This window comes from Tamandua tetradactyla, chromosome 3 (genome assembly GCF_023851605.1).
Source record: "Tamandua tetradactyla isolate mTamTet1 chromosome 3, mTamTet1.pri, whole genome shotgun sequence".
Lineage (NCBI taxonomy): Eukaryota > Metazoa > Chordata > Mammalia > Pilosa > Myrmecophagidae > Tamandua > Tamandua tetradactyla.
Genome location: NC_135329.1, coordinates 110,238,414 through 110,253,067, shown reverse-complemented (window position 1 = coordinate 110,253,067; position 14,654 = coordinate 110,238,414). Strand labels below are relative to the sequence as shown.

General features: G+C 36.7%; 1 protein-coding gene across 1 annotated transcript in view; it reads left to right on the top strand.

Annotated features, from left to right (window-relative positions):
- The window catches only part of LRP1B (LDL receptor related protein 1B), a 1,945,542-nt gene that overhangs the window by 1,593,525 nt on the left and 337,363 nt on the right, over positions 1–14,654 (top strand). Inside the window, exon 43 of the mRNA XM_077153691.1 lies at positions 118–322. Within this exon, the coding sequence (XP_077009806.1) occupies positions 118–322 (205 nt within the window). The remainder of the gene's footprint in view (positions 1–117; positions 323–14,654) is intronic.

Sequence of the window (14,654 nt, the reverse complement as noted above, 5' to 3'; positions counted from 1 at the left end):
AAATGAGGCAGTCAATTTTGTTTCTTTTTAAATAGCTTGCTATTGTGTTTCTACTCATGTTTTTACTATAAACAAAACTTTATTTTAATTTATTATTATCGTTTCCATTTTAATTAGCTTAATGTTTTGGACTAACTGGAATGAACAACATCCAAGTATCATGAGATCTACACTGACTGGGAGAAACGCTCAAGTCGTGGTTAGTACAGACATCCTCACTCCCAATGGGCTCACCATTGACCACCACGCAGAGAAGCTGTATTTCTCAGATGGAAGCCTCGGGAAGATTGAAAGGTGTGAATACGATGGATCTCAAAGACATGTAAGTTAGCCAAAAATACCTTTGAAAAACATATATTTTATGCTTTCTTGAAATGTGCATATCATGTGATTTCAAAATAGCTAATTGTTTGAATCCATCCCAGTTGAATAACTAACCTATTCAGTGAAAAAAAGAAAATATTTTGAAAACTTTGTTTAAGACTATTTGCTACCATAGGAAGCCCAACTCTTATAAATTTTAATCCTGAGGGACAGTAAAACAACTTTCTCCTAGCTCTTAATTGAATTGGAATTGTTAGAGTGCTTTGCATATGTTTCAATATATATGTATGTATGTGTTTTGTTCAACTTGAAGTGAAATTGGTTAGTTGTCCTAGGAAAAAGAGAGAACTTGAAAGAATGAAATAATCCTCTGTTCCTTCAAGCCCATTTTAATCCCCCCCCCCCCTCCAGGTCCCTCTTCTCTGTGTTACAAATGGCTCATCAGTGGCAGAGCTCTGCTGTCCCTGGAGAACCCCTACAGCAGGTACTTAGGGCCTGCAGGATGGTAACATTTCAGTGCCTTTCCCTCAATCTGTGAGGAGCTGCAGCCTGAACTGGGAAAGTTCAGGCTGGTGAGGGTTAGGTCTTGGTTATACCGCTGGAGAAATCTTCACCCCTCTCCCACCCCCAAGGCATGTATGAGCAGCAAAATGATACTCCCCAACCCCATTGAGAACACAAGGCAGATTTTTTTTTCTTGAAGGGCCAGAGGGTAACTATTTGAAGCTTTGCCCAACACATAATCTCTGTTTCACATACTGAACTCTGCCCTGATAGTGCTAAAGTTGCCACAGAGAATATGTAAATAGTTGGGTTTTGGAGTGTTCTAATAAAACTTTATTTACAAAAAACAGACAACTGGCTAGGGGCATTTGCTAACCCATAACCTATATCATTAAACATACTGCTTAACTCAACCACCCCTGTATAAGTCAGCATCCATCGACATTGAGGCAAGGCCCTCTACAAGCAAAAATATCAACTCTCTGAAGGCTCAGATGATGGTTAGCATTTTAACAAATAAAGCATTTTAAAATTAAGGCATGTACATTGTATTTTTAGACAAAATGCTATTGTGCACTTAGTAGACTGCATTATAGTGTAAATGGAAGGTTTATATGCGCTGGTGGAAAAATTCATATAATTCACTTTATTGTAGTGTCTGGAACTGAACTCACAACTGAATCTCTGAGGTGTGCCTGTGTATTTCCTCATTTTGAGTGAAAAGAACAGGTGGAAGAGTAGACAGTTAAAATGTCCTGATGCTACTTGATTAATTGAAAATCGGCTCGCCATTATAATCTGAAATATTCGAGTTTATTTTCTTTATTGAAAAAGCAAACAACCTATATTTGAGTTAACTGACTTTGAGTTTGGGAAAGATTCTTAAAACTTCAGACATTGTAAGCCACAAACTCTGTCTGAAGCTGTGGCTCTTCCAAAGTGTGTTTGAAGAATGCTTCCTCTATTGACCATTTATAGGAATTGCTTTGTCATCAAGAATATTTTTGAAACTATAGTTAAACAGAATCTGATAGGCTTTTAATGCATTAAATCTTAAATCCTTTATATATTTTTTTATGAATCTTCAGCAATGAACTCAGTATACTGCTTTGCTGTGTTCAGAAATTCATTGTTTTACATGGTGTTCCATGGACTTAGTGTTTGTACAGATTTAATAAGGTCAGCATACTATTTGAAAATTGCTTACCTGACTGTAGGAATATTGTATTATCCCTTAAAAGTCAGCATATCAAGGAAACAAATTATTTCAAATAACGAAAACAGAAATTAGAAAAAAATTGTTTTTAATATATTTAATAACTTAAATATCTGCTAAGGCCAAAATTTGACAATTCCATTCCATTAATTTCTTTTTTTAATTTCTTCCATCAAACTCAGTTAGGGTTTTTTTTTTTTTTTTTAACTTTTTTATTGTATAGTTTAGCATGTATACAAAGCAAAGATATAAAAAAACAATTGTTGCATAGCACTCTACAACAAGTAGTTACAGGACAGATCCCAGAGTTTTTCATGGGCTACCATAGGACTCTCTCAGATTTTTCCTTCTAGCTTCTCTAGAATATAGGAAGCTAGAAGACTTAAATATTTTTTTATCACCACAATCAACTTTTTTTCTTTCTTTTTTGTGAAAAATAACGTATATACAAAAAAGCAATACATTTATAAGCACAGCACCACAATTAGTTGTTGCATGTATTTCAAAGTTTGACTTGGGTTACAATTCCACAATTTTAGATTTTTACTTCTAGCTGCTCTGAAATATTGGAGACTAAAAGAGATATCCATTTAATGATTCAGCATTCATATTCAGTTGTTAAATCCTACCTTCCCTGTATAACTCCACCATCACCTTTGATCTTTCTATCCTTCTCCTTAAGGGTGTTTGGGCTATGGCCATTCTAACTTTTTCATGTTGGAAGGGTTTGCCACTAATATGGGGTAGCAAGATGGAACTATCTGATGTTCCAGAGAGTCTGGGCTAGGTTTCAGGACTTATCTGGATCAGGGATGCATCTGAAGGTTGAAGGTTTCTGGAAAGTTACTCTAGTGCCTGGAACCTTTGCAGAATCTTATATATTGCCCTAGGTGTTGTTTAGAACTGGCTAGAATGGTCCTGGTTGGGGTTTGGCAGATTATGATAGGTAGTAATGTCTAACTGAAGCTTGCGTAAGAGCGATGTCTAGAGTAGCCTCTTGACTCTATGTGAACTCTCTCTGCCTCTGATACTTTATAAGTTGTGCTTTTTATCACCTTTTGGTCAGAATGGAAATGTTGATGCCATGATGTCTGGGCCAGTTCATCCCTGGGAGTCATCTCCAATGTTGCCGGGGAGACTTTCATCTCTGGATGTCATGTCCCAAATGGAAGAGAAGGCAATGATTTCACTTTTGGAGTTGGGCTTAGAGAGAGTGAGGCCACTTCAGAGCAAAAACAGAGGTCCTGCAGAAGTAACTCTTAGGCATGCCTATAGGTAGGCTAAGCTTCTCTGCTACCTAGATGAGCTTCACAAGAGTAAGCCTCAAGATCAAGGGCATGGCCTATTGATTTGGGTATCCCTAAAGTTTTACACAGTATCAGGGGATTTCCGGATGGTAAAGTTTAATTGTTCCATATTTTTTTCTCCCATCCCTTAAGGGACTTTTCCAATTCTTTTTGATTATCAGTTAATATACTCTAGGATGTATCCAGGCATTACATTAAGCTCTGCAAGATTAAAGGACCTCTTTCTTATTCTGGACTCCCTGCGTTTCACTTGTTCAAATGAGCTATACAGATAGGTTAGTTAGATTATATGCTACAGAAAATTTTGGTTCCAGACCAAATAAACCTTTCTTCCTTTGGTCTCAAAGAGTATGTGTGGTTCTAAAATATAGACATTGTCTTCCTTACCGCTGTGTTCTGAATTACTTTAACCCCAACCTGATCGACTTCATTCTTATCTCTAAATATCAGCCTCTCAAAATCAGCCTCTCAAAATCCATATATATATGAAACAGCCTCTCGAAATCTAGATATAATAATTAACACTCCATAATAAATGTATTTGCTATAAAAGTTTACAATCTAGGCCCCTGTTTTCTTGTAAGCATTTTCTAAGGGAGACCATACCATTGTTCTTTTGTTTCTGGATTATTTTACCTCACCAACTGTCCCACATATTCATTCACATCGTTGCTTGCCTCATGACTTCATTCTCTTTTTTGTAGCAGCACAACATTCGTTTATAAGTATACATCCTCTTTACCAATTTACTTCGCAGTCAGTGCATCCTTCAGCCACCTACATTCATCAGGGACCATGTATAGGGCCCAAAGTCCACTCTCTCAATTTTAGATAATTTTATTGTTCCCAAGAAAAAGAAAACCAATAGATGCACCATCACCAAACAGGAAATCTAAACCTCCTCTTTACTCTTGACCCTCTCCCCATTATTTACCTCTGCTGTTGCTGTGGTAGTGCTGATGTTTTCCTTTTAAACATAGCCCATAGCACACAGTAGCAGTTTTCCCCCTGTACCCTGGACTTAATCTTTGTACATGAATCATACCTTTGAAGTAGTTCTTGCAAGAATTAATTTATATTTCTAATGTTAATCAATGAGACATGTAGGTCTATACAACCCATTTCAATCTTGTTCATCATCAATATGGTAATATTACTTATAGGTCCATTAGAAAGCTGCCTTCACTTCTATTTATTTCCTTACATTGGAGTCCAATCTCATTAGCTAACCATTCACCCATTTCTAGCTTCAATGATCTCTAAGTCCCCTATATTGTGCATTATAAGCCTCTAATTTTATTTGTTCCATGGTCAAAAAAGTGAAACCATACAGTATGTATCCTTTTATGTCTGGCTTATTTCACTCAGCATTATGTCCTCAAGGCTCATCCATCTTGTCATGTGCTTCAGGATGTAATTTTGCCGTACTGCTGCATAATATTCCATAGTATGTATGTACCACATTTTGTGGATTCACTTGTCCGTTGATCAGCATTTGGTTTGTTTCCATCTTTTGGTGATTGTGAATAATGCTGCTATGAACACTGGTGTGCAAATGTTCATTTGTGTCATTGCTTTCAGCTGTTTGGGTATATACAAAGTAGTGCTATTGCTGGGTCAAAGGGCAACTCAATATTTAGTTTCCTAAGGAACCACCATATTGTCTTCTATAGGGCCTGCACCATTATACATTCCCACCAGCAGTGCAAAAGTGTCCCAATTTCTCCACATGCTTGCCACATTCTCGCCAACATTTGTAGTTTCCTGTTTATTTAATAGCAGCCATTCTTGTAGGTGTGATTTAGTATCTCATGTAGTCTTGATCTGCATTTCCCTTATAGCCAATGAAAATGAACATCTCTTCATGTGCTTTTGAGCCATTTGTATTTGCTCTTCAGACAAATGTCTATTCATATCTTTAGCCCATGTTATAATTGGGCTATTTGTTCTTTTGTTGCTGAGTTGTATGATTTATTTGCATATACAGGAAATCAAATCTTTGTCTGATATGTGATTTCCAAATATTTTCTCCCATTGAGTTGACTGCCTCTTCACCTTTTTGGCAAAGTCTTTTGAGGTGCAGGAGCATTTGATTTTAAGGAGCTCCCATTTATCTATTTTTTTCTTTTGTTGCTTGTGCTTTGGATATAAAATTTAGAAGCTAACTCCTATTGCAAGGTCTTGAAGATGCTACACTACATTTTCTTTTAGAAGCTTCATGGTGCTATTTCTTATATTTAGGATTTTGAACCACTTTGAATTAAATTTTGTATAGGCTATATAAGTTAAGGGTCCTCTTTCATTCTTTTGGCTATTGATATACAGATTTCCCATGCCTATTTATTGAAAAGACTATTTTGTCCTAGTTCAGAGAATTTGGGGGCCTTGTCAAAAATCAGTTGACTTGCATTTCTCTAATGGCCAGGGACATTGAGCATCTCTTCATGTGTCTCTTGGCCATCCGTATTTCCTCTTCTGGTAAGTGTCTGTTCAAGTCTTTTTCCCATTTTGTAATTGGGTTGGCTGTCTTTTTGTTGTTGTGTTGAACAATCATTTTTTATATTCTGGATACTAGACCTTTATCTGATATGTCATTTCCAAATATTGTCTCCCATTCTGTAGGCTGTCTTTCTACTTTCTTGATGAAGTTCTTTGATGCACAAAAGTGTTTAATTTTGAGGAGCTCCCATTTATTTATTTCTTTCTTCAGTGCTCTTGCTTTAGGTTTAAGGTCCATAAAACCACCTCCCGTTGTAAGATTCATAAGATATCTCCCTACATTTTCCTCTAACTGTTTTATGGTCTTAGACCTAATGTTTAGATCTACAGTATCTACTCAAAGGACTTAAGGGCAAAGACACAAACGGACATTTGCACACCAATGTTTATAGCAGCATTATCTACAATTGCAAAGAGATGAAAACAGCCAAAACGTCCATCAACAGACGAGTGGCTAAACAAACTGTGGTATATACATACGATGGAATACTATGCAACTTTAAGACAGGATAAACTTATGAAGCATGTAACAACGTGGATGGACCTAGAGAACATTATACTGAGTGAGTCTAGCCAAAAACTAAAGGACAAATACTGTATGGTCCCACTGATGTGAACGGACATTCGAGAATAAACTTGAAATATGTCATTGGTAACAGAGTCCAGCAGGAGTTAGAAACAGGGTAAGATAATGGGTAATTGGAGCGGAAGGGATACAGACTGTGCAACAGGACTAGATACAAAAACTCAAAAATGGACAGCACAATAATACCTAATTGTAAAGTAATCATGTTAAAACACTGAATGAAGCTGCATCTGAGCTATAGGGTTTTTTTGTTTGTTTGTTTGTTTGTTTTTTACTATTATTACTACTTTTATTTCTTTTCTCTATATTAACATTTTATATCTTTTTCTGTTGTGTTGCTAGTTCCTCTAAACCGATGCAAATGTACTAAGAAACGATGATCATGCATCTATGTGATGATGTTAAGAATTACTGAGTGCATATGTAGAACGGTATGATTTCTAAATGTTGTGTTAATTTCTTTTTTTTTTTTTCTTTCTTTCCGTTAATAAAAAAAAAAAATCAGTTGACCATAGATTTGGTGATCTGTTTCTGCACTCGACACAATTCCATTGGCCAATGCTGCTATCTTTGTGCCAGTACCATGCTATTTTGACCAGTGTGACTTTGTAATAGGTTTTAAAGTCAGGAGGTGTTAATCCTCCCACTTTGTTGTTCTTTTTTTAGGATGCTTTTAGCTATTCGGGGTCTCTTTCCCTTCCAGATGAATTTGGAAACTAGCTTTCCCAAGCCTTCAAAGCAGGTTGTTGAAATTTTGATTGGTAATGTGTTGAATCTGTAGATCAATTTGGGAAGAATTGACACGGTAACTACATTTAGGCTTCCTTTGCATGAGCAGGGAATGTCTTTTCACCTATTTAGATCTTCTTAAATTTCTTTTAGCAATGTTGTATAGTTTTCTGTGTACAAGTCCTTTACATCTCTAGATAAGTTCATTCCTAAGTACTTTATTATTTTAGTTGGTATTTTGAATGGAATTTTTTCCTTAATTGACTCCTCACTTCAGTCATTGCTTGTGTATAGAAACGTTACTGTTTTTTGCACATTAATTTTATATTCTGCCACCTTGCTGAATTTGTTTACTCAAGTAACTTTGCTGTGAATTTCTCAGGATTTTCCAAGTATAGTATGTCATCCACCAATAATGAAAGTTTTAGTTCTTCTTTTCCAATTTGGATGCCTTTCATTTCTTTGTCCTGCGTAATTATGCTAGCTAGAACTTCTAGCACAATGTTGAATAATAGTGGTGACAGTGGGCAAAATTGTCTCATTCCTAATCTTAAGGGGAAAGCTTTCAGTCTCTCCCCATTCAGTATGATGCTGGCTATAAGTTTTTTATATATTCCCTTTATCATATTGAGGTAGTTACGTTTGATTCCTATCTTTTGGAGTGTTTTTGTTAGAAAGAATGTTGAAGTTGGTTGAACACTTTTTCAGCATCAATCAAGATGATCATGTGATTTTTCCCTTTTGATTTGTTAATGTGCTATATCACATTAATTGATTTTCTTGTGTTGAACCACCCTTGCATTTCTGGTATAAACCCCACTTGGTCATGGTGCATATTTTTTTATTATGTTATTAGATTCGATTTGCTAATATTTTGTTGAGAATTTTTGCATCTGTGTTCATTAGGGAGTTTGTAATTTTCCCTTCTTATAGCATAGCATCTTTACCCGGTTTGGTATTAAAATGTTATTAGCTTCATAAAATCGGTTAGGTAGAGTCCTTTTTCCTCAGTTTTATGGAAAAGTTTGTGCAGGATTTGTGTTAGTTCTCTTTAGAACTTTTGATAAAATTCTCTTGTGAAGCCATCTGACCCTGGGCTTTTCTCTGTAGGAAGATTTTTGATGACTGATTGAATCTCTTTACTTGTGATTGGTTTGTTGAGATCTTCTATTTCTTCCTGAGTCAGTGTAGCCTGTTTGTGTGTTTCCAGGAATTTTTCCATTTCATCTAAGTTTTTTGACATATAGTTGTTTGGAGTATCCTCTTATGATTTCTTTAATTTCTTCAGGGTCTGTGGTAATGGACCCCTTCTTGTTTCTGATTTTGTTTATTTGCATCCTCTGACTTTTTTTCTTTGTCAGTCTTGCTAGTGGCCCATCAATTTTATTGATTTTCTCAAAGAACCAACTTTTGGTTTTATTGATTCTTTCTGTTGTTCTTTTGTTCTCTCATTCATTTAACTGCTTTGATCTTTGTTTTTTCTCTTCTTCTATTTGTTTTGTGGTTAGTTTACTGTTCTTTCTCAAGTTCCTCCAGGTGGACAGTTAAGTCCTCAATTTTTGCTCTTTATTGTTTTTTAATATAAGTATTAAGGGCTATAAATTTCCTTCTCAGCACAGCCTTTGCCATATCCCATAAGTTCTCATAAGTTCTGTTCTCATTTTCATTCATTTCCAGATGGCCACTGGTTTCTCTAGCAATTTCTTCTTTGACCCACTGGTTGTTTTGGACTGTGTTATTTAATCTCCATGTATTTGTGAATTTTCTCATTCTTTGTTGGTTACTGAGATCCAGCTACATTCCATTATGATCAGAGAAAGTGCTTTGAATAATTTCAATGTTTTTAAATTTATAAAGACCTGTTTTGTGCTCCAGAATATGATCTTTCCTGGAGAATGCTTCCATGAGCACAAGAGAAGAATGTATATCATTGTGTTTGGGGGTGCAATGACCTATGTATGTCTTTTAGGTCTAATTCATTTATCAAATTGTTTGACTTCTGTTTCCTTGTTGATCTTCTGTCTGGTTATTCTGTGTATAGAGGAGAGTAGTATATTGAAGTCTCTTACTTTTATTGTTAAAACCTCTATCACTCCCTTCAATTTTGCCAATGTCTGTCTCATGTACTTTGGAGCTCCTTGATTGGGAGTATATGCATACATGATTGTTATATCTCCTTGGTGAATTGTCCCTTTTATTAATATATAGTGTCCTTCTTTGTCCCTTATGATGTCTTTACATTTAGAGTTATTTTGTCCAATATTAATATAGGTATTCTTGCTTTCTTTTGGTTACAACTTGCATGGAAAATCTTTTGCCATTCTTTCACTTTCAATCTATTTGATTCCTTGTGTCTTAGATGAGTCTCTTCTAAGCAGCATATAGCTGGATTATATTTCTTAATGCTTTCTGCCAAACTGTATCTTTTAATTCGCATGTTCAGTCTGTTAACATTCAAAGTTATTACAAAAAAAAGGCATTTATTGAATCTACCATCTTATCTTTTTTATTTTATTTGTCAGATCTATATATTCTTTTCCTTCTCTCTCTTTTTATCCTTTAAATTACCCTTACTGGTACTCTTCACTTCTGGCCCTTCTGCAGACCTCCCTCTCCTGTCTTTTGTCTTCAACTTGCCAAATTCCCTTTAGTATTTTTTGTAGGACCAGTCTCTTGTTAACAAATTCTTTCAGGATCTGTTTGTCTGTGAAAATTTTAATCTCTCCCTCAGTTTTGAAGGACAATTTGTCTGGGCACAGAATTCTTTGGTCTTTCTCTTTCAGGATCTTAAATATATCATACTACTACCTTCTCACCTCCATGGTGCCAGTTGAGTAGTCTGAACTCAGTCTTATGTGGTTTCTCTTGTATGTAGTAGATTGTTTCTTTCTTCCTGCTTCTAGAATTTTCTGCTTCTCCTCAACATTTGATTGACTTCTTAGTATGTGTCTTATGGAAGGCCTATTTGGATTTACTCTGTTTGGAGTTTGTTGGGTTCTTTGACTTGTGTATTTATGTCCTTTATAAGGGTTGGAAAGTTTTCCCCCATTATATCCTCAACTACTCTTTCTAGCTCTTTACTCCTCTCTTCTTCTGGGACACCAGTGATTCTTATACTTGTGCGCTTTGTTTTGTCTATCATTTCCCTGAGATCTAATTCAAATTTTTCCATCTTTTTTTGGCATTTTCTGTTTTGAGTGTCCTCTATATTCTGTCCTCTATATCATTTATTCTTTCTTCTGTCTCTTCAAAGCTGCTGGTGTGCACCTCTAGTATGTTTTTATTTGATCAACAGAGTCTTTAATCTTTGTCATATCTGCTGTTTTTCTATATCTTTTTTCAAATTCCTCTTTATGCTCTTCTACTTTCTTCTTGATCTCCTTTATGTTATTACCCATCCCACTTATTTTATTAAGTGGAGTTAAGTGAACATCTTTGATTAGTTGTTCCACTGTCTATATCTCCTCTGGTGTTTGATTTTGGTCATTAAGCAGGGCTATATCTGTCTGCCTTGTGATATGCTTAGTGATCTTCTGTTGTTTTCATCACATATAAAAATCTTGATTGATTTATTTTGGGAGTTTTTTCTTTCAGTAGTCTAAAGCCTTGTGTTTGCAGTGTGGATGTGTAGCAGGATGCAGGATATGGGACAGTGCACGGCAGTGCAGTGATGCATTGCAGTGCAGTTAGAGGTGCAGGTTGGGGATGTCATGCTGGTGCTTGTGAATGTGGACACCCAGCGGCCAGGGATGATGTAGCTGTGCGTGTGCACCAGTTGGGGAGAGTGTAACCCTGTTGCACACTGGTCAAGGGTGCAGGGCCCTTTGTGCGCATGCACAGAGCTATGAACCTATGGGTTGGCCTTATGCCTTCATTGGCTGGGGGGCAGATGTGACCTGGCTCTGCAGGTCAGTGCTTTCTTGGAGCTGGGAAGTTTGACTAAAGGCCATGTGCATGTGCAGGTCTAGGAGTGCCATAAACTGATATTCCCAGAGTTGAGGGGCATGACTGGGAGACAAGCACATTTGTGGGTCTAGGAACCCCATAAACTGATGCACGAAGTTCAGTGGGAGTGGGGTGAGGTTGTGTGACACTATGGGTGGGGACAGGAGTAGCTTGGGTATAAAGTTTAGTGCCAGCAGCCTTTGTATGCTGGTGACAGTTTTCAGGGAGCAAGGAGGGGAAGTAGTGCACAGGAGGGATGCAGGAAAGGTAGATTGGCCTGCACTTGGGATGTGGGTGTGGGGTGGGTGTGCACGCTGGAGGTTGGTGGGGTGGGGGCACTTGGAGCATGGGGAGTGGGGGTGGGTGAAGGGGTTCAGGCACATGGGGTGTGGGGTGAGTGGCAGGTCATGGGGCTGCGTGGTGAGGGTAGCACATTTGTTATAGTTTGTTAGCTGCCAGAATGCAGTATACCAGAAACAGAATGGCTTTGAAAAAGGGGAATTCATTAAGTTGCTAATTTACAGTTCTAAGGCCGAGAAAATGTCCCAATTAAAGCAAGTCTATAGAAATGTCCAATCTAAAGCATCCAGGGAAAGATACCTTGGTTCAAGAAGGCTGATGACATTCAGGGTTTCTCTCTCACCTGGAACAGCACGTGGTGAGGTCTTTCAGCTTTTTCTCCTAGCTTCTCATTTCGTGGAGCTCTCCCAGGGGTGTTTTCCTTCTTCATCTCCAATGACTCTGGTGGCATGGGTTCTCAGCCTCATGGTTCTGCTCAGCTGTGCTGTGGCTTTCTCATGGCCCTGTCATTCTGCTCTCTCTGAAGCTCATGGTTTTCTCTCTTGTCGTCCTTTGCTTCTGAAGCATTCTCCAAAACACCTCTTCTTTTATAGGATTCCAGTAGACTCATTAAGACCCACCTGGAATGGGCAGAAAGATGTCTCCACCTAATCCTGTTTAACACCCACTTGTGAGTAAATCACATCCCCATGTAGACAATCTAATGAAAGATTCCAACACGCAGTACTGAATAGGTTTTAGAAGAAATGGCTGCCTTTATAAAATGGGATTAGAATTGAAACATGGGTTTTCTAGGGTACATACATACTTTCAAACCAGCACAGCATTCAAGAAACACAGCTTGACTTACTTCCTAGTCCCTGTATCCCCGTCTGTGCACTCCTCTGGGCTCTGCACTTCTGTGTTAGGCTCCAGTTTTCTGCTTCTCAGCTCCTCAGTCCCTGCAACCAGGGCCACCCAACATGGTGCAGAAGGCTCTCCCAGGTCAGTTGCATTCTTGAATCGCTGTCTCAGTTGCCCTCCCATCCCTTCTCTACCTTTTCCTTGGAGCAGGGCTAAACTCGATCTACCCTATTCAGCCATCTTCCCAGAACCCCGATCTCAGTTAGGTTTTTAAATTCTATTTTATTATAGAGTGCAGGCACAATAAAATACACATCCACATAGTTCAATCCTGACTTACATTGATAAAAATATAATAATTATTTGAAGTTTCCTAATTTTATAGTGCTTCATTAATTTGCATTGTTAATCTATGTAAATAATTTTACTGTTGAGGAGCACATTCTCTGTTAGGGATATACAATTGAATACTCCTGGGTGATCTAGTTATTAGTGAGAAAATAGAAAACAGACAATAATTTCATTCTGTTTCATTTTTACTTATGTCCTGCATTTCTCTTGTCATTTCTGTTTTTCCAGTGGCTGAAACAATAACTAATGTTGACAGGGGCTAAGACAGGTGATTACAGCGTTTCTCCCTGTAGTTACACTGTATGTGTTAATCATTTCTTGGAAGATATCTGCTGCCTGAGTGACAGAAACCCTACCAAAAGAGATATTTATGTTCCTAGGAATTGCAATCGCTGATTTTTCTCACCTCCAACATTCTTTTAGAAACTTGATCCAAGTATAGCAGAGTATATTCCCAGGCAGACAAACTAACTTCTAAGAATTCTCTTTAGAATGAGAGGGACCCAGGGTATTTTGTCTCTTAGATGAACACATACTCTGATATATTTTGAGAAAAAATAAGAAAGCAATTTTCAAAATAAAACTTATAGTAATTATAAGTAAAATCAATCACAAGGATATGAGGTCTTCATTTTATGGCACTAATATTTCCCTTTTGCTTATAGAATTAAATTATTTTAAACTATAAACTAATCAAGAAATCTCTTTCTGTCGCATCTAGATATCTATGATACCTACTCCTTATTGATAATATAGTTTTAATGGAGCTAAAAAATGTTTCAGGGGCCAGAATTCTGAAACTTACAAAATGGACTTTGATGACTAAAGAAGTACATTTCCTGACAAAGTAAATTTAAATGGCTTAGTCAATTCAAAAACTATTCCATATTACAAAAACGAAAGAGAGAGAGAGAGAGAGAGAGAGAGAGGTGGGGGGTGGGGGGTGTAAGAAGGAAGGAAGGAAAAGAGAAAGAAGAAAGAGAAAGGAAGGGGGGCAAGGAGGGATGGAGAGAGGGAGGAAGAAAAACAAAGAACTGACATATCTACAGTCTTTCACACAGCAGTAACTGCATTCAGGTATATTGCAAATAAATCCTCAGACTACTCAATTCTGAAGAGCTGCTGGACACTCGGTGTTTGATTGCCTTTGACACTTCTCTAAATTTAAGAAGCACTATTCAACATTAAGATTATACCCAATTTTGACTTCAGTGGTTTTTAAAAATCCTTGGGTGTGAATAATTACTCAAATTATAATATGGATTTAGTAATGTTACTCTTTTAGAACAGTAAGTGACTAAAGAGAAATGTGATTAAAGAGGAAGGCAATAGAATTCTACAAATTCATTAAAAATAGTGATGTGAAAATATATTTATTTCATGGGAAGATTTAGCATGTATTAAGTGAAACAAAATTAAGTAAACAAATCATACACTGTTCCACATATTAGACACATAAGTATTTTTTAATGAAGAAATAAATATTACAAATTAAATTCTTTGAAAATGACCTCTTTATACACCTAAATATATACCTTCTTCAGAGAACATATACCCAAAATTATCAGTTGGATATCGTTGGTTGTGAAATTTAGTGATTTTTTAAAAAAATTATTGTGGTAAAATATACATATCATAAAAATCATTTTAAACAATTTTAAGTACACAATTATTCAGTAGCATTATGTAAATTGATATGGTTGCATAACTTTCACCACCATCTATTTCCAGAACATTTTCATCATCCTGAAGAGAAACTCCAAAGAATTAAGCAATAATTCCCCCCTCTCTCCTCCACCCGCTCCCCTCCAGCCCCTGGTAACCACAATTCTGCTTTCTGTGGACACAGAAACCACAATTCTCTATGAATTTCCATATTCTAAGTATTTTATTAGTGAAATCATACAGCATTTTTCCTTTTGGGTCTGGTTTATTTCACTATATGACAACTTCAAGGTTCATCCAAATGTTATAATAGATAATAAATATTATCAGTGATTGAAGGAAAAAAAAACATTCATGCTCATGTATGTTTTAAATTAAACTTTTT